We start from the raw sequence: 26,616 nt of genomic DNA on the forward strand, positions 1-26,616 counted from the left end.
GGTGTGTGAATACGTCAGAAATGTACCCAAAACTATCTGATGTAAATTTTAAAACTGATTACTAACGTTCTTCTTTATCTTGCTAATTCTGCGAAAACATTAATAACTACCAAAATAAATAGGGTATCCATGTCCTTTTCAGTGCCGTACAAAGCTCAAACGGATGCCGCTCTCTGCCACTTGTTTTAGGGCGGTGTCATAACCAAGCGCGGTATCACCAAATATTGAAATATTATCCTCCTTTACCCCTACCCCCCTTTCTCTCTCTCTCTCTCTCTCTCTCTCTCTCTCTCTCTCTCCTTTTTCTTTCCATTTTTCTTTTTTCCCTTGTTTGCCACCCTTACAAAAGTGCCTCCCGGGGTGATTCTCCTTAGTTGCCCTCTGTTTGGTTCGACAGTGGTCGTCCTATTGACTTCTCATAATATTTCGCATGGTCCAAATCAGCCTGGCATTTGTTCTGAATCAGCGATCATTCATCATTTTGCGCTAAAAGCCGCTCAACACCGGAACTTGTGAAGTTTGATCATTCATTTTTTTGTACATTACAGCCATTACTTTAAGGGATGTGAACCAGTCTGACTCATAAACATCCGGTTTTGACGGCGCCATTTGTGTAAAACTGAAAATATTTCGACAAAGAACATGTCGATCGCATTTGTGCAACAACAACAGAAAGGAGGGAAGGGGTCTGCCCCTTCTACAGCCACTATTCAGAAGGTCGAATATGTCAAAGAGTACAACAATGACAACTTTGTCGTCATGTTGCGTTGTTTTAACTGTTCTTGCAGATGATTTGATTATAATGATAATATTTTTTAAATTATTTTAATTGCGTAAACTGAAAGTTATTTTTGAAAATAACTAAAATAACAATTGTGTAGCATACACTCCAACCTTCCAGACAATGTTGCGGGTGGTTGGGGTTGGTACATAAGACTTAAAAAGTGTGTGGTCTCGTAGGGTAACAGCGCGCGGCTTAAGTTCATTTCGAGCCAAAACTAGTTCGCTCACAGGGGCTCGTATCGTTGCTTACAATTGACCTGTCATACAAGTACTATATAATAACTACAAGGGAGGACACCTCTCCTTGCTCGCATGACCTTATTTAAGAATAAACGCTGATATTTCAAGCTACGCATTGCGTAGCTTAAAGCTCAATAAATTTGGTACCGATATTTAGCTCAGGCATTCGACTGTGTATCCTTATCGAAAGTTTGATTTAATATCATACCTTTAAGGAATGTAAAATCATTTTCCCATGCTACTGCTGGACATGGCCATGATCGCGCCTGCTTAATAATGCAAGTGAGATCCCGCTGAATGGATAGTCAGAGTTTCCTCTGACCCATGTCCATTCACTGTCGAAAAGTTGGAATTTGCCGACACCATTTGGTAGCATGGGGTAGCCTCAGTGGCAATTAACTGTAGCATCTGCCCCATGGCAATAATTTTCCATGTGCAGTACACTTAGTATACAGTGGATACAGACTAGAAGTATACAGTGGATACAGGTTAGGGGTTATGAGCATATATTATGGTGTCAAGAAAGGTTTCCCTTTTTTTATTTCTTCATAAGACTGGAAATTGTGCACAGTGTTTTCATGGTAGGTTTGATAGTCAAAAATGATATTTTTCATGTGACACATCACAAGTCTAAGCTTTGTAAAATTTGACAAATAATTTATTTCCCTAGAATATCAAGTGAAAAAAATGAGAAAATAGAACTTATGGTTTTATGAATCAAATCCAAAAATAATCCAAGAATTAAACAATAGAAATCCATGTAATAAAAAGTCCTGAATGAAACTGAGTTTGAATCCCGATGAAATACAAAATGGAAGATGATGTCTGTTGCAACCTCTGAAGTGCTGCAGTGTCAACAGTCTCTTGTTGAATCACAGAAAGTATTATTCCAGTTTTTGAATTCTTTATAAATTTTGATAAATTAATTTAGAGCACTAGGTAAAAGAATCACTTGAATTCAAAATAATTTGAAGAAAATAAAATAATTAGCCCAAACTGGACACAACATAAAACACCTTGATGCCTCAAGTGTTAAGGCATGACTGACTATTCTTTCTCAAAACATTAGTAATAAGTCTAATTAAGACACAAAACAGATTCCCAGATGGGGGTCAACTGTCTAGAAATGGAAGTTTGTTACATCATAAATATCGCATAGTCTAGGTATGACCTTGACTTGACTTAATAATTCTTACTCTGAGAAAGAATACAATTTTCTTTTTTACAGAAAAGTTGTTTACTAAAACTGTTACTAATTCTGAATCAAGGTCAGAAACTAGATAGCGTTCCTGTTATTAGGTGTTTACCAATGAAAATTAAAAAAAGGCAGGTGAAACAGAACTGAACTTAATTCTAAAAAAAAAAATTAAGTCCAATAGACAATATTACATTACAATGGCATGTAATGAAATAAAAGATTAAAACTGTCAGGTATTCTCTGTTGCCAGTTCTTAATGGCTTGACAGAAGAAGTAGATATAATTTTCAGTTGTTCAGTAAAACCTGTCTTGTGTGACCACACCTTCTGCCAACAAAAAGCGGTCACTCACAACAGGTTTACCATTTGTCAAGTTCAAAATTCAGATTTATGAAGGGAAAATTTGTACATGCATTTTTTTCTTTATTCATTGTTTTTGTCAGAATATTGCAATCATTTAATCTCTAGAAATTTTCTGTACCAGTTAAGATACACATCTGTCATAAAACATTTCCAGTTTTTGTATTTGTATGTTAGCATATTAATTATAAGATTGGTAAGGTAATATTTATTTATCCTTGTGGACTTACAATACAATATCTCATTGCTGGCTTTAAATAACTAAAAAAAAGTTGAAATTTAACTTGAAATGATTAAAGTTCAAATGTTAAGATAATAGATTGCAAAAAAGTTTTAGTCTGAAATGATGTCAAGATGTTTACAATAGCTAATTGGAGTCTTGTGAAATTAATGTGAGCTGTCTAATTCTTGATTACAGTTAGGTTTCATTTGGTACCAATTTTGTCTGTGCATAAAGTTTAGAGCTTGATTACTTTTGTAAAAGTGGGATGCTTTCCTCTTTTTAAAAAAACGTAAATCTCATTGAAATCAACAGTTGCAGTTCCTCAGTTATTGACCTAAGTTGGCTGTAATGTGGTTGTAAACTATGGTAACAACATGGGTTAACACTGTACCAGTGATCAATGTTCATTGAAAGGAAAAATCACATTAAGCCAAACATTGTTATATTGTTTGTCTGTTGTTGCACAGCCTTAATTACTTAAGTGTAAGAAAGAAGCGGTTTCTGTGCCACATATTGGCAATGTTATATCGTTATACTGTTGACTGGTCACATAAATTAAGTCCAGGTGTCGGTTCTGTATTACAGATGCTTGATGAAAACAACCAACTGATTCAAGCAATCACAGATTACCAGGCAAAGGGCAAAGCTGCAGAAAGTCTACAGTAAGTACCTGTGTTTTTTCACAGACCATGAAAAGCAACTGAAGTTTGTCCTGCCAGGTTAGAAGGGCATTTGCAATGCATATTAATGTATAATAAAGAAATATAGCCAAATAATAAAAAGTAGTTGATCATCTGCAGTTTTAAGGAAAATAAAGGTATATGGCCAGTTAACCGAATGATGACAGAAAAATAGATTCAGCAATTATGCAAAGCCCATCAGTGGTCATCTTTTAAATAATATATGCAATGAATTAAGATCAAATTAAATGTAAATATTTATAAAAAAATGCAAGTGATTAAATCATGTTTTTGATAAAGTGTATGCAATACCTCCAAGCCAGATTTCATTTCTTTTTATATTTAACTTTCACTTCTTTTAAGGGTCTAAACTTGTTAAGCAATTTGTTCATAGGCAGTTTGTTTACTTAAACAACTGGGCATATTTGGTGAGTGAAAGTCGGGTTGTGATGTCTCTCCAGGCTAAGATGACCTGTATAAAACACAAGTAACTGGCAGAACAATCACTGTTTGGGAAAATCGAGCAGATTACCCTGAGGTCTTTAACTCAGTCGGCCCCAATTCCGTCTGTACGCGTGATCCAGTTTTTGCATTAAATGGCTGATCCTGTCTGTAGTTGTGGTTTGTTTTCTGCCATTAATGGCTGATCCCGTCTCCAGTTGTGGTGAATGTGTGTTAGATACGTCTCTCATTGGTTACAAATGTTTTTTTTCTCCAAGAATCAGACCAATATTAAACCAGTCAGAAATGATTTTACTTTCGTTTCTGCAAATTTGAATTGTTCACAAGCCAAGGGCTACTAATTGAGAGCAGGTTCACTTCATGTGTTCTGTTCATGAAAAATCGTAAATGATGGCAGATGTAAGAGTGTTTCTTTATGACAATGAGAGCAAAAATAAAGAGTTTCTCAGGTTTGATCTCATAAATATTGAGCATGCAGAGGATAGATATGTTTGGCAGTTGGATATTTTGCGAGATTTAGATTCGGACATAGAAGTTTCTGAGATTGAATCGTCAGAAGAAGAGGATACTGATAGCGATGATGCTAGGGCTGATGACATATTTCTAAAAATGTTGCACATAATTTTGTATATAGTGGATAAATAAGTTGTGAAAGACTTGGGTAAATAGGGAAAAAATACATCACTGTGTAGACAAATTCATTTAGAATAATTGGTGAAAATGTTGTGGTTTTTTATTAAATATAAAAAGAGAAATTAAGGTAAGAGTGAATGCATGTGCATGATGTTTACAAAATTTTCCAAATAGGTAAAAACTGTCTGGGGCACAAGCAACTAGACACAGCTTAGTGCTGCTGGGGCATAGCAGCAGTGATACTGATAACAGTGCTGGGGCTGAATGAGTTAAAAGTCTTTGAAATTTGAAATAAACCCAAACATTTTAATTTCTTTCTATAATCACAAATAAAATTGTCCAAGGTTGTTAGATTCGGATGTGTAGAGTTTTTCTGGTTTCTTTCTTTTGATAACCCATTCAGTTTCACTTCATCATTAAACAATGTTGTAGTATTTTGCATTTGCTGTTTTCTCATATAACATAACTTCTATACAAAATGTTAGCGAAAAGAGGTCTTGGAAATCTATGTTTGTTGTCTTTGAAAGTTTGGGAAAAGTCTTTGAATTTATCATTCAGAATTCTGTATGAACCCTGAGATAATATGAACTGGTGGGGAATGATGCCCTAGTGATTTAGTGATTTACATCTACGATAGAAATCTGAATCACACACAGACACACACGCACATTTAAAGAGAACAAAACAAAAATCTTCTTTCTCACCACATAAAGTGATTTCTTTATTAAAATTATGCTCATCAAACCTCAAAAATGGCTGTCTTGAATGCTATCCTGAAAATCTTTAATGCCTATTTCTCCTGAATGGATAGTCTTTTCAGTTTTTTATTATTTACTGGAATACTGTTATAGCAATATGCAGCTGATATGAACAGAAATGGTGCAAATCTATCTTCCAACATGGCACAATAGTGGCCACTTTACAAAATCTTGTTATCACTACTACCTGTGTATGCATTGTGGCACTGACTTGTAGTTTTCACTTTAGCACTTCTTGCAGTATTGGTTCAGAATGAAAGTGGTGCAGACAGAGATGGTTTCAGTATTCAGCAAGTGAAAATATAGTCGGAAGAAACAGTGTTATATTGGATTTCTGGAAATTCTTTTCAGCCAGTAGAAAAGGGACTATTATTAATTGCACTGTCAGCACATTATATGGTTATATCATGTACAGAAAATGGCAGCTATGGGCCTTTCCCAAGGACACGTTTTGGCAAACTGGGCAAGTTTGAAACCTGCAAATCTTAGATTATAATGCTCTTCCATCTGAGCCATAATGGCTCTTGGCATATTAGTGTCTGTGCTATTCATAGGTAGGTACATATTATGCACAAGAAATATGGTTAAGTTTTTGTAGATTTTGAGATGGGGAAAGTGTTCATTGAAGGTGTTACATTCATTGTCAGTGTTATTTTAGACATTTGTTTGTGTTTTCTATTGTAGGTACCAACAGATGCTGCATAGAAACTTGGTTTATTTGGCCACACTAGCAGATGCCAATCAAAATATTCAAGCCCTGCTACCAGTAAGTCAGCCTTACACCATATCAGACTTTTCATTATCTCTTCAAGTAGCCAGCTCAGACTGAAAAATACAAGACGGGATCAGTGCAACAAGATTAAAAGGAAATGTTAAATTTGTTAAAGTAAATTTTCAAGTTGACTGCTAAAGATTTTTTTTTTTGGTCAGCTATCTTTGGCTTCAATAAAACTACTTCCTAATGTTGATTTTGCATGGCCAGACGTACATTTTTCTTCTGGTTTTCTTGGGCCAGTTGTTTTTCATTGACACATTGCAATTTGATGATGCCTTATCATGGCACATCATGCTTCAGTGTCATTATTATATTAAACAGGGGCCGCGAGTGGCCGAGTGGTCTAAAGCGCTCACCATTCCGGATCACTGCCATCTCACCTCTGTCTGCGTGGGTTCGAGTCCAAGACTCGGCTAGCGTGGGCATGTGGGAAAGCCTGCCAGTAGCTTCTTGTGGGTCGGTGGTTCTTCCCTGGGTTTTCCAGGGTTCTTCCTCCACCAGTTATACTGGCCGCCATGTATAGCCTATCTTGTGCTGAAAAATGGCATTAAACCCTAGAACAACAACAACAACAATATTAAACAACATTTTTATTTTTGGCACGTTAAAGAAGTAGAATATTAAATGCACAACTAATGTACTTATTTTTACTCTCCTGTGGGTAAAAAGTGTACGAGAAAAATAATGTTGAGGTTGGCACCAGTTCAAAGAACACTTGTTCTTGGACATGCATTATTTGCCCTCTGCTTGACAGAGCCTTATAACTCATGATAGGATGTAATCGCACAGCTGGAATAACCTTGTCTCGATGCCAACCCCCAGAAAGATTCTTATAGTCTCTTCACAGTGTTCTGACTGTCATCTGCTTCAGACCATTCTGAATTGTACACCACCTTCAATCATGGAAAACATTTACTTGGCACTATTACAATCAAGCTCAGATTTATTTAATCCTTTCATGTATTATAAGTTTCAAACCATAACTTGCTCCATTTCTGCAAGACTTTTGCAATTTGGAAAATTTAGTTTGAGTGCAATGTTAAAACCATGCTATTTTTTGGTTTGTGAGATGGAGCAGCCTGATGAATATTGTACAGTATGGTGATATTTTCAAAACTCTTGTTCAAAAATAAGTAGGTATATATATATATATATATATATATATATATATATATATATATATATATATATAAATAAATAAAGCCAGTGTAAAATAAAATTATATATTGAGTGGAATATATCACAAATAATTTGACAACTTACTATTTGTCCTAATTGAATCCATTAAAATCCATAATGCTTTAAATTCATATATATGATAAATCCATAGATTCAATTATATGTCATGTACCAATATAAAAAGAATAGCTCAGAATGCTCATTCCACACATTTAAAAAATAAACGGTGAAAGTTAAGTCCACATTTTTGTGACTCACAGTATCCTATAAATATCTCTATATGTTGTCACTGCTCTAGTGGTTAGAGTGTCCACCTCATATGCGGGAGGTCATGGGTTCGATACCCGGTCAAGTCATACCAAAGACTTACAAAAATGGTGCTAACAGCTGCCTCGCTTGGTGCTCAGCATTAAGAGGTTAGTGTTAGGACTGGTTGGCCTGGTGTCTGGATAATGTGACTGGGTATGACATCATGCTACATGTCTGCAGCATGATGCCCCAGTGCTAGACGTCACTAAAAACTGTCCCACTGCAGACGTCGTAGCAATATGACTGAATGTTTTTAAAGATACATTAAAAATCCAAATCACACACACACACTATCTTGCACTATCTAATGTCATCTGGTACAAAGTCCAAGAATTCATCCTCATTGTCTGATAAGTTCTGAAATTCTTATGGTCTAGTCTTTGTAATTGACGTCATCTAGTCATTGTCCAACTCATGTTGCATCGATGTAATTGTCACATGCAAGTGCTTATGTAGGGACAGCTTGGGCTCTGTCAGTAACACTTTGATCATAAAGTTGGTGAAATCTTTTAACGGCTGCTACTGAACATGTGTCAGTTCTGTGGAAAGATCAAAAGGAGTTCAAATAACCACCCTCAATTACTTGCCATTGATCAAGTATCGAACTCACAGATTGATTATGATGTCATGTGGGAAAACAAAGCGGATGCTGCATTTGTAAGCCAAGGGATTATACATACAGAATAAGTCATAGAAGTCTTTTGGTACTGAAAAAAAATACATTAAATCCATGGCTTAATCAAAAAGATTGAACTTGAAAACAAAGTGATTGCTGCCTTTACAAGCCATAGGCTTAGAAAACTTGGGAAATATGAAATCAAAAGGGAGTTTCTTTAGCAATGTGGTCGCCATATTTGCTTGGGCCAATCTATGTTTTCAAGAAACAGATATTATGTAGTTCACTATCTTTGAAAATCATGGGGCCCTGAATGGTCTAGAGCGCTTACCTTTACGGATCACTGCCATCTCACCTCTGTCTACGTGGGTTTCAAGTCTCAGGCTTGGCCAATGTGGGTGTGTGAAAAAGCTTGCTGGTAGCTTCTTGTGGGTCATTGGTTATTTCTGGGGTTTTCCTGGGTTCTTCCTCCACCATTAATACTGGCTGCCATGTATAGCCTATCTTGTGCTGAAAAATGGCACTAAACCCTACAACAACAACTATCTTTGAAAATCTCAATAATTCTGTAAATTTTGGATTTGTTTCTTTGAACACATGTATACAAGAGTTCCTCCAATTTATTTGTTCATTGCAAATATTGGATGCAGACACAGTTTTTACAGAAATGGACTGTTCTAGGAAAATGAAATGAACAGTGAGCAGCCTGTTTGCTTGTTTACATCAGAAACTTCTGTTTGTTGTTTTTGTATGGTTTAATGCCATTTTTCAGCACAAGATAGTCTATACATGTCGACCAGTATAATTTGAAGAACCTGGGGAAAACCACGGAATGAACCATCTACCCATGAGAAGCTACCGGCAAGCTTTCTCACATACCCACATTGGCCAAATCAGAGACTTGAACCCATGCAGATGGAGGTGAGATGGCAGTGATCCGTAACAGTAAAGTTTTAGACCACTCAGGCACTTCTGTTTGCATTAAAACATCACAAAGTTGACATTGTTAGGTACCCTTTGTAGTCAGGTTAGAAATTATATATCAGTGAGTGATATGACTAAGCTTTGTACATTTTTTATATTGATGATGCTTTTCTTTTTTTATATAAATCAGTTGGGGGTACAAACAGGCTCGAAGGTACGCGAGGACTGTAGTCTGTATGTGGACAACAGAGCAGACCTATTCATTTTTTATGTAACTACGTAGCCATTACTCTGGTTTGATACATGCAAAAATGTTTTAATTTGTGATGTCAAAATGTTTATCCATATATAATACACCAAGCATTTATTATATAAGGAAAGGCCTAGCAACAGAAAACACCATACCAACAGTAAAATTTTATGTTTAAAGATCACTATGATCATAAGAAATCTTTTCACAGCTATAAAAACAAAACAGAAAGAAATTTGCAGCTGACTGCCTTTAAATAAGAAAGTTGTTGTTTTGTAAGAAGGATACCTAAGGGACGTATATTTAGATGGAATACATTTATAAGGAGTTTCTTATTAAAACAATTGTGGTGGAAGAACCTTAATACAATGGTCTCATTCTGTCTTCTGTACTGTCTTTGTATAGAATTCTTTTCATGTTCCTTGGATTGTATTTGCAGCCCCCAGGGCAGACTAGCCAATCAGGGCAGCAGAACCCACAAATGAACCAGATGAGACCACCAGGCAGTATGCCAAACCAGTTGCCTCCAGGTATACTATCCACAATAAATCATCCATACACAGTAAGCCTGTTTAATTAAGCCTTTAATTTTGTTTACATTTGTCACCATTGGTAGCAGTTTGAAATCTTATCATTATATGAAACTTATTTCAGATTTGAGATGTGATATTCTTTTTTTTTTTTTTGCCAATTGTGGTGTCAAGTTTTGGCTTCGATTGAGGTCAAGTTACATAGGATTTCAGTTAGGTTTAAAATACTTGTCTTCACTTCTTATTTTGTAATTTGTCCGTTAAGCATCACCCTTGACTGTGTGACAGTCCATAAAAAGTTAACAGTCAACATATATTAGTACTCATTTTTAGTTCTGCTGGCCATTCACCAGAAGAGCTTATGTGATGGTCCATCATCCATCATCCATCCATACGTTAGCACAAGTTTGTTATCACCACTCCTCCTAAACTGTTTGGAGGATTGCCTTGAAACTTTATCCACACATTCGTCCCATGGTCTAATTGGTCCGAAATGAAAATGTTACTGATATGATCGCCAAGATGGCCACTATAGCAATCTTGAAAATTGCTACTCCTGCATGATGGTGATATCAGCTTTGAAGCAAGAGCAAGATTTTGTCTGAAAACTGATATAGGTCCACTAGTGAGACAAATCTGAAGGATAGTTGAAACCGATGAAAAGTCACAAATATAGGCCTCTTGTAACTAGAAACTGATGGAGCCAATCCCTCTATCCAGTGGAGATCACTCGCATCTTCTGTTTTGGCAAGCAAATGACTTCTTGGAACTTTCATTACTAAAACAAGCTGAATGATGTGGTAAACATCTTTCTTAGCTTTGGAGGGTTGGATTTGCAAGGTAGTGGATGTGCCCCTAGTAGATTGACTGTGGTGGCCATCTTGAAAATCTTATCAATCCTCCTCTTGCATGGATGGTCATATCAGCTTTGGCTTTTCACTGAAAAATTTATGAAGTGTAGTTGGTTTCAAAATGTAAAATTGTGCTGATTTGATGTCCAATATGGCTTCCACAGCAGTCATCTTGAAAATCTTGTGATAACTACACCTCCAGAATGGATGGTAATATCAACACAAGGTTCTCACTAAAAGGCTGCTTTTGATATATAGTTGGTGCTGAATAAAAATGGTGCCAATATGACATCCAAATTGGCTGAAACAGTGGCAATCTTGAATATATCGCTACTCCTGTTGAATGAATGACTGAATTGCTATATCAGCATGGGGTTCTCACCAAAAGATGTCTGATGAAGTCCACTGTGTCCTAAATGAAAAGGATGCTAATCTGACTTGCAATATATGTACCACAGCAGCTAGTTATTGCCTAAAAGAATTGGAGATGGTTTCAACAGTCAACAATTAAAAGGAATAAATGGTCTTACTTTGTATTCTTGGAAATTCTTTTTGACCAGTAGAGCATCAGTCTTGTTATCTGATTTGCCTGGCACACAAGAGTTCAAGTGCCTCGGTCAAAAACTTATTTTTAGACATAGGTTGTTCTGTCAGCTTGTATGATATGCTTTAGATGGCTTAGATGTTAGAACTAGGGATTGAACCTGTGACCACAGAAGTGAAATGGGAGAGCATTATGGATGTGTCATCCAAGTCTCTATTATGACTGTTGCAAGCTTTGCAGTTAAACCCATTGATCTAGTCTGTATACTTGCTTTATTATTTTTTAAAGAAAATCAGGGTCTAGTGGCATGGAAGTTATACTGAAGATATTGTGAAATTATATTGCTGGAAGTTTATTTTAATTGCCTGGAATAACTTTTGTTCAGCAGTGTTAATTTTGTAAATGACACACAGGTCAATCCATTTGCAAAGAGGGAAACTGAAATTGAATACTAAATTCCAAAGCTTTGAGGCTAAATCTGGACATCAGCAAGTGTGTGTCAAAAGTTTGAAGTGTCAGATCTTTTTACTGAAGTGTTACTTTGTTTCAACCTGAAGGCCAAGGGGGTATGAATAGCAGTCCTGCCAGTAACCAAGCCAGCTACATGGGGGGAGTGGGATATCCCCAGCAGGGATCCCAGATTCCCCCACAGCAGCACCAATCTGGTAACCATGGAAACAACCCTATGACACAAAGCTCATACAGTGAGTCAACATGTACAGTCATCTGGCGTGGTGTGGTGTGGTGTTGCATGCAATCCATATCATATTATAGTTGTGCATCCTCATATAAAATATTTAATCACCCATTTTTTTTTTCAAATACATCGCCTGATCATACTATATTAGGAGTACATCCACTAGTACCTTGCAGATCTAACCCTCCAAAGCTAAGAAAGCTGTTTACAACATCATTCACTGTTTTAGTAACAACAGTTCAAAGAAGTCATTTGGTTGCTAAGACAGAAGCAAGACGAGAGTGATCTCATTTGGATAAAGGAATTGGCACCAGATCCCATTAGTTTCTAGACTTTTTGGCCTCAGGTCTAAGGCAGACCGATCTGAACTGCACACAGACAGGCAAACCTTTGCAAAAAGTAGGGTAAGATGGGCCTTTGGAATAAAAAAGTGGTCTGGATATGAAAATGATGGGTCCATTAATCAAAAACAAAAAAAGAACTCACACTTTTACCCTTCTGCTTGTGCGCAAGTGAAATAGCCAATGAAAAATGACGTTTCTAACAACTGGGCTTTAGGTTAACCGGAAATATCTTGGGAGTCTATGTATTAGGATGTATTCAGAAATAGCCCCCTAAAATGTGTTTCCTTCTCAAATTTGAGGCGAAAATGATAAAAACTTCCAGGGGTTAATGAGTAAATAATCCAGAAAAGCTAGTGAACTTAGAGATAATAGGAGTAGTTCCTTAAAACTATACTCTTAAAAACAGGATTACTCCAGTGTATGAATCTACTTATATATGTTTTTCTGTTTATTATTGCTCTGGTTATTGTTAATTTTCTGTTCATAGGAAGACAGGAGGACAAAATTGGCAGTTTTTTTCTGTGTGATTTCTGTTTATTATTTGTTAGAGATTCATAATGTGATGCATGCTGTTTTATAAGCTGTATTTCTACATTGTCTCAATCTGTTGCATTGCAATGAAAAATGAATGATTATAGTCAATACATTCATTGGTAGAAATAAATATGTTGACACTAAGTGTATAGATAACTTGGGGTCAGATTAATGACACTTGGGCAAGTTTGATTTCCAGTGTTCCTTTACAGGAGTTATGACCCCTGGTTACCTGCCCTCTTGGCTTTGGTTTCCACAGCATTCCTTTACAGAGCCTTGTTGCATTTCAACCACATTTGGTATGCAGCTTCACGTTGATGAGACCCTGGTCAAATTGAATTTCAGATGTTCCACATTAAGGTTCAGAAGTTGTTATTTCTTGTTGCTGACCTCCAGTTTTGTTTTTGACAGCACAAATATACTTAGGGATAAAGCTGTCCAAATTTTAGAAAACTTCTACCAGGAACCCATTGATCCTACTGACTGGTCACCCGGGTACCCGATCAAAGGGAAATTATATTAAATATGTGCAGAACTGAAGTTAAGTCAGGATTTTTATTAATTCATGGTATCCTATAATTATCACTACCTAATGTCATCTGATACGAAGCCCATGAATTCGTCATCATTTTCTTATAAAGTTATGAAATCCTTGCATCATTATCTACTAAATTTTCATGGTCTAGTCATCATAAATATTGTCTGACTCCCTTTCCTCAGCCTAACTGTTATACACAATGCAAATGTTCATGCAACTTTTCACAAACCACTGAACATAAGGGGGCCCCAAGTGGTCTAAAGCTCGCTCCGTTATGAATCACTGCCATCTCACCTCTGTCTGCATGGGTTCAAATCTCGGATTCCAACAATGTGGGTATGTGCAAAAGCTTGCCAGTGGCTCCTCGTGGGTCAGTGGTTCTTTCCGGGGTTTTCCTGGGTTCTGTCTCCACCATTAATACTGTCTGCCATGTATAGCCTATCTTGTGCTGAAAATTGGTGTTAAACCCTGCAACAACAACTGAACATAAGTTTACCAAACCTGACAAAAAGCTTTCTGACAAATAAGCCTTTATAATTTATACAAATGATGCTGATTTTCTGTTGAATTTGGCTGTTACTAACAGGAGGAAGCATAGGTTCAAGTCGGATCTGCTGTCCAGTATAGTTGCCATTACTAAAAGATATAGCAATCTTTTTATGTTAGAAAGCATTATATTAACCTGGCTTTCTTGGACAACTGCCCTTGCAGTTTGGCTTGAGGTGGGTGTCAGCCATGTGAACGATATCATGTCCACTTGATCATCTTGTTTCAGTGCTGCATTTTTGATGCATGCAGTATTTCTATTGGTGTACATGATTACCATTTTTCATTCAATTGTGTTGTTGGCCTGCTTTCTGTGTGGCATAAATAATGTATGACTAATCATATTGGTGTTGGTAATTGCTTGATCTATATGGAATTGCACAAATAGTATTTGGGTGGAATGCATCTGTATTGTGATGAGTAAATGAAAGATTGCTTTTACCAGCTTGGATGTTTTTCCAGCTTCACACTTGTCTTTTGTAATATAAATAAGTTGCAACATGTGATGATTTTCAGATATTAGCAGGTACTTCCAGCATACAGTTTTGATGATCTCTTAGCATTGTGAACATTTTGGCATTAGCTTGACTACCTGTATGTTTATTGAACTCTTGTACCAGCTATTTTTGAAAAGTGGGATTGACCACAATTTCTGTTTATCACTTTAAAGCTGTCAGAGATAAATGAATGAAAATTGGTAGAGTTCTATTATCATTACAAGGCATTTGATTATCACTTTTGGAATCCTAACTTTGAGTTCATGGTCACACAAAAAAAACCAAAGCTTTTTGCCATCACACTTCTTGGCTGTATGTTTCTTAATATACAGTGTGAAATATGCTATAACAGAAAAGATGTTTCAAGCTGAGAATGTAACTTAAATTTCTTTGTAACAAGAAGGACTAGTAGACTGAAATTTGTAGGCCCAGCTGAATCTTGAATGGTCCTGATGATGACCAAAGCTGCAAGCCAGTGGACATTTGAAATTATAAAAACTACTGGTGTGATAGAAAATCTACCAGCTGCAAGCAGGCAGACTGCTGCTAATTTCAAGCCCCGTGTTCCAGATAAATTGATGAAATCTAGTATACCTATAGAGATCATTATTGAAAGTATATTTTTGTGTTCTGCATAGTCAGGGTTTCAAAATTACTATTGACTGTTGCACAGGACAAGTAAATTTGATACAGGCAGGCATGGGACCAGTTATGTTATTATTAATCGTAATACAATTACAGTTTGAGCTGTACTCACAATCATAATTGTTGAGTTCAGAAGCTCTGTAATTGTCTTTCATTGGCATTGTAATCACTTAGTGTAATCATGTTTACAAGTGATTGCAACAAAAAAATCACTATTTATATTCTTGATAATTGTAAGAATAATAAAAGTTTCCATAAACAAAAGATGAATGTTGACTTTTAACATAAGGAATGGGTAATGTTCGTTTGCCAATATACAAGCTAATTTTTCTAAGAATACACTGTCTTATAATTATAGATGACCATTTGTCAATTTATAATTCATGTTCATTTAGCAACCCTTTCATCAGGTATAAGTTAGCACTGAAGTAGACTTCAAATAAATGTACTTTACTTGGCTTTGAGCAGAATGCCAAGTTTATACATATTAGGAGAGAAGTTCAGAAGGCTCTTCGAAAAAGACCTGTTTTGTGACTCTTTGTGGTTCACTGTGAAGTCAATTATTCAACATGCTTCTGTGTTTAACCACTTCGGGCTGTTAAAGCACAGACAAGCCTAGACTTTTTAAAGCTGCTTGCAAACATTGCTCTACAAAGTTGCTGTAAGTGAAATCATAATAATACTCATGTAATTGTAATCATAGTGCCTAATAACCTGTAATCATAATTGTTATCGTAATCAAACACCTGTAATTGACCCCATGCCTTCAGGCAGAGCAAATATTCTGATGTAGACTAATTGTCAGGAAAGATGAAATCTGCTGTTACTTGTTAGGAGCTTTCAAATCTTTAGTGTTTTATATAAAGAATTGCATGCAAGATGCTTGGATTTTATATAGTGTATTGTTATTTAATTATATAGTTTTGAAAGATTTATTTTTGCCATTTGTTTTTACGCTTATGTAAGGAAATTAAAAGATGGAATAGGAAGTAAAAGTTTATTTTCCCATGAGCAAATAATTTTTATAAAAAAAAGGAGTTTGACTGTCTGCCACACACATTTTGGGGATTTGTCTTCAAAGTTGTGTTCACAGTCAAATATTTCCACTCCGATGTCTTCAATACTGACCTCCTGGCTCTGAATAAAAATCTGACAGCAGTTCATATGTCTTTCCCACTGTTTTTTAAGGCGGACCAGAAGTCTCCATGCTGCTATAAAGCTGGTGCAGAATGTAGCTATGTCATCAAATTGGCTTCATTAGCAAATTTCTTACTCACAGAAAATGCAGGTAATGAACATCCCTGGTAGGTGATAGACCAAATTGCACAGGTGATTTACAGGGCAGCTCACCATTCCACGGCCAATTCGTTGACTGCCTCTGCCAGTTCTTACTTGTTGTGATGTGACACATCTTTGCGCTCCATAAAGTTCAAGCCACATCCTATCCCTGCATTACAGATTACCTTCGGCTCACAATTACCCTCTGGGGTTCAAAATTGAAGATGTACAGAGACAGGTAGCTCAGGTACAGCTTCTCCAACATGCTGCCTGACCCAAACAGGCTTTTAGGACCAGTCCATCCCTGCCACAAGGGAGGGACAATAGGTGGACCAGGGACAAAATATCTTTTCAGTCGTACATTTAGTTATGTTTTATACCATGAGGCAACAGCCTAACCAGATTAGAAGGCACTCTTACAGGGAAGGCAAGAAACCAGGTTTCTTTGCTGCCAACCCTCCCAACTCTTGATATTGACCTGCCAACCCCACTGCCCACAGATGGCCAACTGGTGGGCACCCAGCTGCTGCAATTGCAGTTTCGCTTGATCACACTTTTCCCTCTGAATGAATGGGTGATCCAGGTCATTTAGGAGGGTTTTCACCTTTCGTATATCCAGCCTCCTCCCCATTTCATGGGCATGTCATTAGAATGGGAGAAGGATGCTTTTTTACCACTGGAATAGGGTTGCTTTTATTAACAAATGGGCTGTAGAGATGGTGCAAAAAGCACAATCTCAAGGTTTTATTTTAGGTTTGTTCTTACCCAGAAATCGCAAACAACCTGTTGAGGCTAAACCCAAGTTGCTTCCACCCATACATTATGCCATGGAAATTCAGGATGGAGGCAGCAAGATTGATACCTCTTACCATCAGAAAAATAGACTGTGACAGTGGCACAGCTTCGGTTGCATAGCTGCCAACCCTCACGAATTTGGTGTGAATTTCATGACTTTTTCAGCGATTCATGGATTCACGCCGCAAGCCAAAAATTCACAAATTCTTCAATCCTCAATTATTTTAAATCTTTAATAAAATAACCGATTTCCCGTTAAGCGCTAGTCGTGATATTTGCAGTTGCCGAAACAGTCCGGTACTGCTGGTCGCGATATTAGTAGATCTACAGCCGGTTAGTACAGTTGGCCCGGTAGCAAGCATTTTAGCCTATTTTAATCTATATGTATAAGAGTAGTTTTACAAATGCTTTTGAGAGAAACTGGGGCCTAACTGGAATTTTGCTCCGCGCATGCGTCACCAACACTGATTTGAGTTACGTTTTAGCATCGCATGTACGATTTTGAAAACGTCTTCACCACTAAGAAAAAAAGAACTATATTACTCAAAAAGTGAAGTTTAATTTGGAATATATCAAATATTGGCCGTGCATTCTGCCATTAAACATTGATATTCATCATGCTTTTTGCACTCAGTGTGCCATGGCAGAGACGCTGTGAGGAAGCACATCGGTTGCAAAAAACACGTAGAAGTTGGGAAAATTAAGAATTCGCAGATTTCAGCTCTGGAATATTTTAAACAATTGGCGGAAGAAATGCAGGCTACCAATGCTGAAGCATTATTTGTGAGTTTTCTTGTCGAACACAATCTACCTTTATCAGCTGGAGACCATGCTAAACATTTGTTCTGACAAATGTTGCTGGACTCGAAAATCGATTCCAAATTTTCCTGTGGAAGGGCCAGAAGTGCTGCAGCTCCTGTGCATTCCTCAAAGCAACAGTGCAAGCAAAAGTGTATTTTCTCTTGTGAGGAAAAATAAGACTTTAAGGCCTCCTTAGCTGCAGAAAATTTGTAAGTAATTTTAGTCAACAAGATAACCAGCCGGCAAGAAGTCTGAACTGTTTAGAAAACAAATTTACGATCAAGCAGTTGAGGAAGTTCAAGTCTGCCACAGTATCATGTCTTGATAAATAAATATTTCTGCATATATGTAGTGTTTTAGTTTTATATTGCAAACTTGATATAGTGTAGTTTTGACGGTCGGAGTGGTCAGAGTGGATGGAGTTATTGTCATGGTATTTTTCACAAATTCTTATCAAAATTCACGACCTTTTATCCCTATTTTCACTAATTGTGAGCCTGGAAGGTTGGCAGCTATGTATACTTCTCACCAATATATTCTCCCTAAGGAAAGACCACCATCTTATACAAGCATTATCCCAGTGCAGAAGGGGTGGCCACATAAGAGGGGGGACCACTATGTACCAATGCCACTATGTCTGATTGGGCTGCCCACATGTTGCTTGACTTAATTCAGACATGATTTTTCTCCGTTTTAAAGCGGAATTCCGCTTTTCTCCTGACTTGAATCAGATTTTTTTGATATAGTTCTTTTTTATATTATCTCCGATATGGTTTTTAAAAAACCGTCTGTTCGTTCCAATTCCGCAACAACCCTTGTAAATTATTTGTTTCATATATAAGTTAGCAAACGACTGTCATAAAGAGTATTCTGATTTGTCAAAGGTTAAAATTCATCCAATGACTCTTTGTGTAATGGAAACTGATGGCTATGGAAAGAAGAAGCATGCTTGAAAAACATGGCGTCCCAAGTTGTTGAGAGAGACCATGACATGAAAAGTATAGATAAAGGAAACTTATGGAAATGGGAATGACTGGAGTGAAAAGTTGATGGAAATTTAGTTGGTCAGTTTATAAGAAAACAACGCTAGAGGACTGGCATTTTGTGACCTCTGCAATGAAGATCTGAATTACTGTTATCGTGGTTGTAAGAGTTTAGAACAGCACCTAGAAAAGAAGTTGGATATGGAAAAATTGAAGCTCAGAAGGCATCTGGAAAAAGTGCAATTAATTACTATAAAAAGAAAAATTTCTTCCTTGAAAAATTATTGTGACTTTATTATGATGTGAATACTGACATGCACATGAAATATCTTAAGCATCAATAGAATTGGAAAACAAATTCATGTGACAATAAATATTGTGAGATTATTGAAGTAAAATTGAACATTTTTGGTAAGTTTGTTAGTTTTTCAAATTTTTTGGGGGGGGTTTGTTTTATGATCATAAGTTGCACCATGAGCAGTTTTTATGAGTGTAAAATGTGTTTTTGGCTGGGAGCCTTTGGCCCCTGGATCGGGGGCGCTGCCCCTCGAGACCCCATTGGGGGAGGACACCCAAAACTCCATTAAAATTTGTTCAGCTTTCTTATGGAAGGCCAAAATCATGTCTATTAATTACTGTCAGCAGCACATGTAAGCCGGGGGATCAGCCTGTCCATATCAGCCTTCTCTAAATGAAAGCTGTCATCAGTGCCTTTCAGTTCTGGAAGGATCAGAAGACAGTTCTGATTTTTTACAGACAAATCTGGTGGTGCTGTACTGCCTCAAATGGTGTGCCTTTTGTGGGCATCCAATGGTTGATCTTTATGCGACAATGTGGAGTAACAGGTTGCCAACCTTGGTCTTGCCAGTTCCAGACCCAATAGCCTGGGCTGTTGATGCACTGTCAGTCAACTGGAGGGTTTGTGGGCCTTTGCCTACCTTTCCCAAGTGCTGGTACCAAAAATAATCCAGAAGTTGCAGGGTCAAAACTGCAAGATGATTATGATTGCCCCTCTCAGATGGGACAAGTCCTGGATCACTGTTCTTGATTTTTCAATAGATCTGCCCATGATGATTCCAGCCAACAGGAATCTTCTCAAACAGTAATGGGTGTTCCACCAATGCCTGGACTGTCATTATCTTCGCATTTGGCTCTATAAAGACAGCCTTTTGAGAGAAAGAATTTAAACCTTCTGATGTGTATAATCTCTGAAGCAAGAAAGCCCTCCACTTTGAGGGCTTATGAGAGGAAGTGGCATGTTTTCAGGCCCTGGTGCATAGTCAATAACATTATCCCATTGAGTGCTTCAGTCCCTGAACTGGTCAAAATTTTGTCAGCATAAGGAGAAACAGTTGGCCCCAGTAACCATCAAAGGCTATTGCTCCATGTTATCTGAAACATTCAACCATCATATCAGATGCAGTATCTATCAGTCCTTTTAGCCAATTTTGACTTTAATTGACCAGAATCCCTCACACTGTTTCAGAAAATGGAATACCTTAGTTCAATTTAGATCAAATATGAGCCTTTAGCTCACATTTCAAGGAAGCTACTCTCCTACAGCATGTGATGAGTTACTTGCTGCTGTTTCCACTGACTATCATAAGATCAGATTGGATGGTTTGGAGATAATGAAGATTTCACTTTATGAAATTAGAGCCTCATGTTTGAATGTAATCTTTCAATCTGAGATATAATAGAAGCTGTTGGCTGGCATACAAAGCCCACCTTCTGCATTTTTTATCTCAGAGGATTAGCTTCAAAGAGACCAACTTTGAATCATGCAGCAGCCCAAATAACCATCATACCCAATTAAAAGTCAACACAGCCTATTACAGACCTGCCAACCCTGATGAGTCCATCTCAGTAAGGCAGTTGATTTTTTTTCCATAAGATTGACCAGTTTTCAGTAAGGTGTAACAAAATATCAATTGCTATTGTAAAGCTGGAAAATGTAATTAATAGTTCGATGCATCGACAATAACCAATATGTTCAACTGAAAAGTTTGTAAAGTATGCATAGACTTTATTTACTGCTAGTACAGTTGCACAAACTCTAGTTCTAAACCCTATGCAGCTCAGTGACTTGTTGCTATCTTTCAGCTTGACATAATTCTTGGAAATTCTTTTGCATTTCAATGACGACAGCAATCATATCACCTGCCACGAAACTTACTCAAATTGGCAAATGAGGTCCAATAAATGTAATTGTGTCCTCTCCAGCTCTTATTCACAAGAATCTGATTACTCTGTTTTATTCTTATGTGTTGATTATTAACACTTTTCTAGAGCTTATTTTCCCTTTTGTCTTAAACATGCTTCAGTTTCTGGATGCCATTTAAAAAAAATTCTATAGTCAACAGTTTGATCATGCAGATGCTTCGCATGAACAAATAGATGGCATTTTAAAGCCTCTGGGGTGCTGCTGTAAAGTTAGTCTGATTCCCTGACTAATTTGACTAATTCTAAGATGAAGCCCAGATCCAAATAAAACACAGATGAACCAGTTATCCGGATTTTTCGGCACCGATCATTTTTCCATAGTTTTTGCTAGGATGCCATTAAGTCGATATTTTATGAGTAATTTTCTAAGACTTATGGTAGAATTGTAAGAGTTGACAGGTCTGCTGTTAGCTTCACTAGATTTGCCAATGAAATCTTCTTGGTACAGAAATTTCAGTCAACTTAACTGAATCTAGGGTTCAGGGATCATGTAACCTTAGGCAGGATCAGGAGAATGGGTTATCATTCACATGGTGAATCCAAGCATTATTCCCTAGAAGGATACATGAGGTAGAGATTGCATTTGCAGCATTTCCTCCTTCTATGTGGTCATGGAACATATTTCAAGGAAAAAGCAATTTTGTAAGTAAATTATATTCTCAGAGAATATTTATATGACCACATTACTTAAAAACCCTCCCATCCACCATGCCATGCAGCATCCTGTTTGGTATATTGCTCAGCTTAAAACTAGTGTCACCAGGTGGTGCAGTAATGTTCAAGAGTAATTGCCCTTTGTATATAGAAGATGGACTTGAAAAGACAAATTTTCTTCCTTTTAGAGGGGCTGGATTTGGGAGGTAGCAGGCTTATAAAAATGGTAATGTGATAAGTATTCTTGGAGAAGCATATTTGCCCTTGTATGAGAAAACAGAAATAACTATTATAGACATGGAAACATTTGTTTAAAAAAATCTTTTTGATAACTTGTATGTCAGTTGAATGGTCTCTGCTTTATCTTAATCACAAAAGTGTCAGTCAAATGCTACAGTTGAAGTATGAATGGGGATAATTTACATGTTTGTGCAGTAGCTTTATCATTTTTTCAGGTCAGGGTATGGGGACACAGGGTGGAATGAGCAACCAGTCCTATGGAATCCAACAACAACAGCAACAACAAGGATACCCTAATCAACCAACTCAGCCTATGATGTCTCAGGGACAACCCATGATGCCACAGTCACAGTCCATGATGTCCCAAGGACAGCCTATGATGCCCCAGGGACAGCCAATGATGTCACAGCAACAGCCTTTGATGCCTCAAGGTCAGCCTATGATATCTCAGACTCAGCCCATGATGCCCCAAGGACAGCCAATGGCACAAGGACAGCCTATGATGTCACAGCAACAGCCAGTGATTTCCCAGCAACAATCAATGGTACCAAGTCAGACTTCCCCCAGCAGTTCAGTGAGACAGATGCCTCCACCAGGGGCATATAGACGACCTCAGATGCCAGGTATATGAAAGAATGAAATCAGGTAGTTTAATGCAGCCACTATCTCCCATATGTTATCCAACTTCAGCATTTGTATTGAAGACTAGTGTGAGTAGATTTGTAATTTGTTTTGGTCCAGATATTCACATCTTGTTCAAAATCGATCAGTTTTGGGTTCTTTTGTTTAAGGATACAAAATAAAGGAAATAAAGCGGGAAAATGGATTTAAAAAAGGCTGGAGTAAGTTGCTGTTTGCAGAGTACTAGGAAAAGGTGTGCAAAGTTGATTCTTTGGCTGCTAGGAGAGTTTGCTGCCAGAAGTGTATTAGATGTGCACGCTTGATTCTTTGGCTGCTAGGGGCTAGGGAGGTTGCCACCTGTAGGGTACTAGAAGGTGTACACACTTGATTCTTTGGCTGCAAGAGGTGGTTGCTGCCTGTAGGGTATTAGGATGATGTGTGTACACTTGATTCTTTGGCAGATTTCACATTGACTTCTTTGTCCGGACATCATTATCTTCTGATGTTTAGGAATGAGTGATTTCTATGTCATTTTCTTCTCTGAATGTTAATATATATCATCCAAATAAGAGTTCAAACTGGTGCATATCATCTCTGTTTATTGAAACTGATTAGCTTGGATTCTTGCACTTAAAGCTATTGAGGATTCTATTGCATATAGTCGATGAATACATTTTGGAAGAGAAAAAAAATACCATTTTGTACATGAGTTCATTTGACATTCAAGTCCAGTCTCTCAGAATCAAAATATTCAGAATCATGAAAATTTTCCAGAATTTAGTGAGAACACTGAATGGTCCATTTTTTTTTTTTTCTCACACTGTGATATAGAATTGTGGAAGGTATTGTTTATTTAGCTGAGTATTAATTTCAAAAATTGGGCTTTATATAATATATAATTCATAATAAGGAGAAGTAATGAGGTTTATAGAGGACTTTGATCTCATTTTCCAAAGTTTTGGTCTTCACAGGTCAGCAATATGCACAGCAGACATATCAAGGCCAGCAGCAGTATGCGGGCCCTCAAGGGTCATACCCGCAGGGTTCCCAAGGTCAGCAGTCATACCCCCAGGGACAAGTCTACCCTCAGAACTCCAACATGCAGCAGCAACAGTATGGCGGATATCAAGGTCAACAAGGGGCACAGCCGAGATTTAATCCTTACCAGAGGCCCCAGGGTAACATGGGTGCCACTGTGCCAAATGGGCCCATGCCGGGACCAATAGGCAACCAGATGCAATCAGGAGGCATGAGTAGCGGTCAGATGCCACCCAGCCAGATGCAAGGAAGTATTGGAAGTCCAATGCAGGGTCAAGGTCCAATACCCAATCAGGGACCAATGGGTGGACAGATGCAGGGTCAAGGTCAGATGGGAGGTCAGGGTCAGGGGATGATGGGCAGTCAAATGCACGGGCAAGGCTTAATGAGTGGGCAAATGCCACTACAGAATCAGGGCACAATGGGTCCTCCGGTGTCGGGACAAGGCCCTCCGACCTCAATGCAGAATATGGGGCCACAGATGCAGGGTCCAGGTCAGGGTAATTACCCTGCTTATAGTCAGAGTCAATACTAATTCATGTAGTGCACTATAGGCCTTGAAAATAGGATGTTTCTGTTAAAAAGGGTGTTTTGAGAAAGCTCCTTATGTAGGGTGCTGACACAACTAAGTGCAATGTTTTCTGCTGATTGTTAAAGCTGCATTACCTCCTAAAAGAAGTTGTAAACAGATGTAACAAACATTAATTTGTAAATCTAAACTTTTAAGCAGTTTGTCTTACCACCAGAATAGATCAAGATGATTCAGATTGGTCATTTTGTTATTTGGAACCCACAGACATTGCAGATTATAACTGTTTACTAACTTAGTGACTTACTTCTCTTGGAAAAAGAGGCTCTTTTTATTATAGGTAAAAAATTGTAAATATGCTCGTTTTTTTATGATTGTTTTGGTTTTGATTAGGACGATTACACTGTTTTAAGTTGAATAAGTTATGGGTTTAACTTGTTTATCATAAATATCTCATAGTTTCAGTAGAACAGCAAGAGCACATGCTCACATAGGAAGGTTGTTTGCGATCATTTGTCCTATGATGACCATTTTGTCATTTTTTTTACATTGTAATACACATGCCTGAAGAGCATGCTACTGAAAATCACTGTGGTGCATTTCCATGATTTTATTTTTGATGTGTGTAATTTTTTGGAGAGTATTGACTTTTCTATGTTAAGACAACCAAATCTTAGTGTTATTCCGTTACTATTTATCAGAAACTTTATGGATGACAACAGTTCTGTAAATTTGATGTGGAAACTGTTCGTTAAATTTTTTTCACCAAAATTAATAAAGTAATATAAGTATTACATACTTACAATAAATGTATGTTGATAACATGCTGAATTGACCATTTATACATAAGGAATACTGGATCACTAAAGTTAAACAAGTTCATATTTTCTGATTCAAATGAGAGTGCCAGGTGGCTGTCTAAGGCACTTGTATCTACAGACCTCTCGGTATGGGTTCAAGTTTCATTTCGACCATCATGGATATTTGGGAAAGCATAGCTTCCCATGATTTATTGGCTCTTCATAGGTTCTTCCTTCACCAAATATATTGGCTGCCATGTGTAGCCTATATTGTGCTGAAAAATGGCATTATACCCCACAAAACCAAATTAAACCCGATTCAGATGCAGTAACGTTTTTTTATCCTCCATTGTTTTCTTTATCTAGGAGCAGTTCTAATGTGTCGTCTCTTTGTAACACATGGAGAACAAGATGTAATCACGGTTCCCACAATATCAGGAACAAGTCGGGAGAAATTATAACTTTTTTTTTCACGACTATGAAAATTCCTTGAAAATATGCAAATATTGATGAAAGTCAGTAAAAACCCAGAAATTGTTCGCCACAACTTGACGCCCAAAACAATCACGTAATTGAGTTATAACTAAACTGATCTTGAGTTAAATTTATCAAGTTCGAACCAGAATATTCAGAGGGTGCAGTATGGATCATTTGTTGTTGGTATCACGTGACTATTGGGCTTCCGATGTCGTCATTTGAGATTTGTGAAGTCATGTGACTAGTAATGCAAATGGAGAATACTGGGTCATGTTTAATCTAAGGCATAGTTTCGTCTTGTCTGTCTGTGGATTAATGACATAAATATTATAATACTTGCCATTTCTGAGAAAATAAATAATTTCCTTATCAATTTCATGCAGGTACGAGTCGATATAACATAAGTTTAAATTTTCTAGGCTCGCTGGTAACGTCGCTACTGCATGGTGGTGGCAGATTCCAGATTTTTGATATGCAGTTGCAATGACCCCACACTCCAACCTAAATATCCAAATGTGTAAAATGGGGTGGGAATATTCAGAGGTAACTCAGATTAGAAATCCGACTGCTATTCGTTTTAAGCCAAATTTGTAGTCCAAATTGTTGAGCAGAAATGAGAAATTGTCATCCCTTGTATTATATATTAAAAAATGATACAAGCCCCTGTATCAATACAGGTTTGGAGACTGGTTTAACAAATTACAAGAAGACAACTTGATTTTGCAGAAAATTCAGTCCTTGTTTATACAACAGTATATCATTTTGAAGGTCTTTTGTCAAACCTTTTGAAAATGTTTTTTAAATGATGGATTTTTAACCAGACCGTCTTAATGAGATTATAGTATTTGAAAACTCTTGTTTGGGATTATATTGACACAGATAAATTCAGGGTTAACTGTTTTTGTTACAAGACAAGATTCAAATTATTTGCGTTTATTGTTTTCTTTTTTATACTGTAATAAGAACTGTTAATTTCTATGAGATGCGTGTATATATATATATATATATATATATATATATATATATATATATATATATATATATATATATATATATTGCTAT

The 26,616-nt window shown here is 37.1% G+C and overlaps 1 protein-coding gene across 2 annotated transcripts; it reads left to right on the top strand.

Moving 5' to 3' along the window:
* The first annotated feature begins 587 nt into the window (after positions 1-587).
* On the top strand, positions 588-26,556 carry LOC149780339 (uncharacterized). 2 transcript variants are annotated; one of them, XM_089937216.1, is made up of 7 exons: positions 588-717; positions 3,389-3,465; positions 6,021-6,102; positions 9,829-9,919; positions 11,872-12,018; positions 22,305-22,712; positions 23,682-26,556. In XM_089937216.1, exons 1-7 carry the CDS (start codon positions 643-645, stop codon positions 24,281-24,283), a joined length of 1,482 nt encoding a protein of 493 aa, XP_089793342.1. In that variant the 5' UTR covers positions 588-642; the 3' UTR covers positions 24,284-26,556. The 2 variants fall into 2 exon arrangements, with proteins under 2 accessions (XP_089793342.1, XP_089793343.1); XM_089937217.1 differs by lacking the exon at positions 11,872-12,018.
* Positions 26,557-26,616: the final 60 nt, after the last annotated feature.

The sequence above is a fragment of the Sinohyriopsis cumingii genome, chromosome 16 (genome assembly GCF_028554795.1).
Source record: "Sinohyriopsis cumingii isolate HCF-2022 chromosome 16, ASM2855479v2, whole genome shotgun sequence".
In the NCBI taxonomy this organism is placed as follows: Eukaryota; Metazoa; Mollusca; class Bivalvia; order Unionida; family Unionidae; genus Sinohyriopsis; species Sinohyriopsis cumingii.

Excerpts from the sequence above, each read along its gene's own strand:
- LOC149780339 (XM_089937216.1), top strand. The coding sequence starts at position 643 with ATGTCGATCGCATTTGTGCAACAACAACAGAAAGGAGGGAAGGGGTCT. Across the intron at positions 6,103-9,828 it reads ATATTCAAGCCCTGCTACCA|CCCCCAGGGCAGACTAGCCA; the intron begins GTAAGTCAGCCT and ends TTGTATTTGCAG. Across the intron at positions 9,920-11,871 it reads GCCAAACCAGTTGCCTCCAG|GCCAAGGGGGTATGAATAGC; the intron begins GTATACTATCCA and ends TTCAACCTGAAG.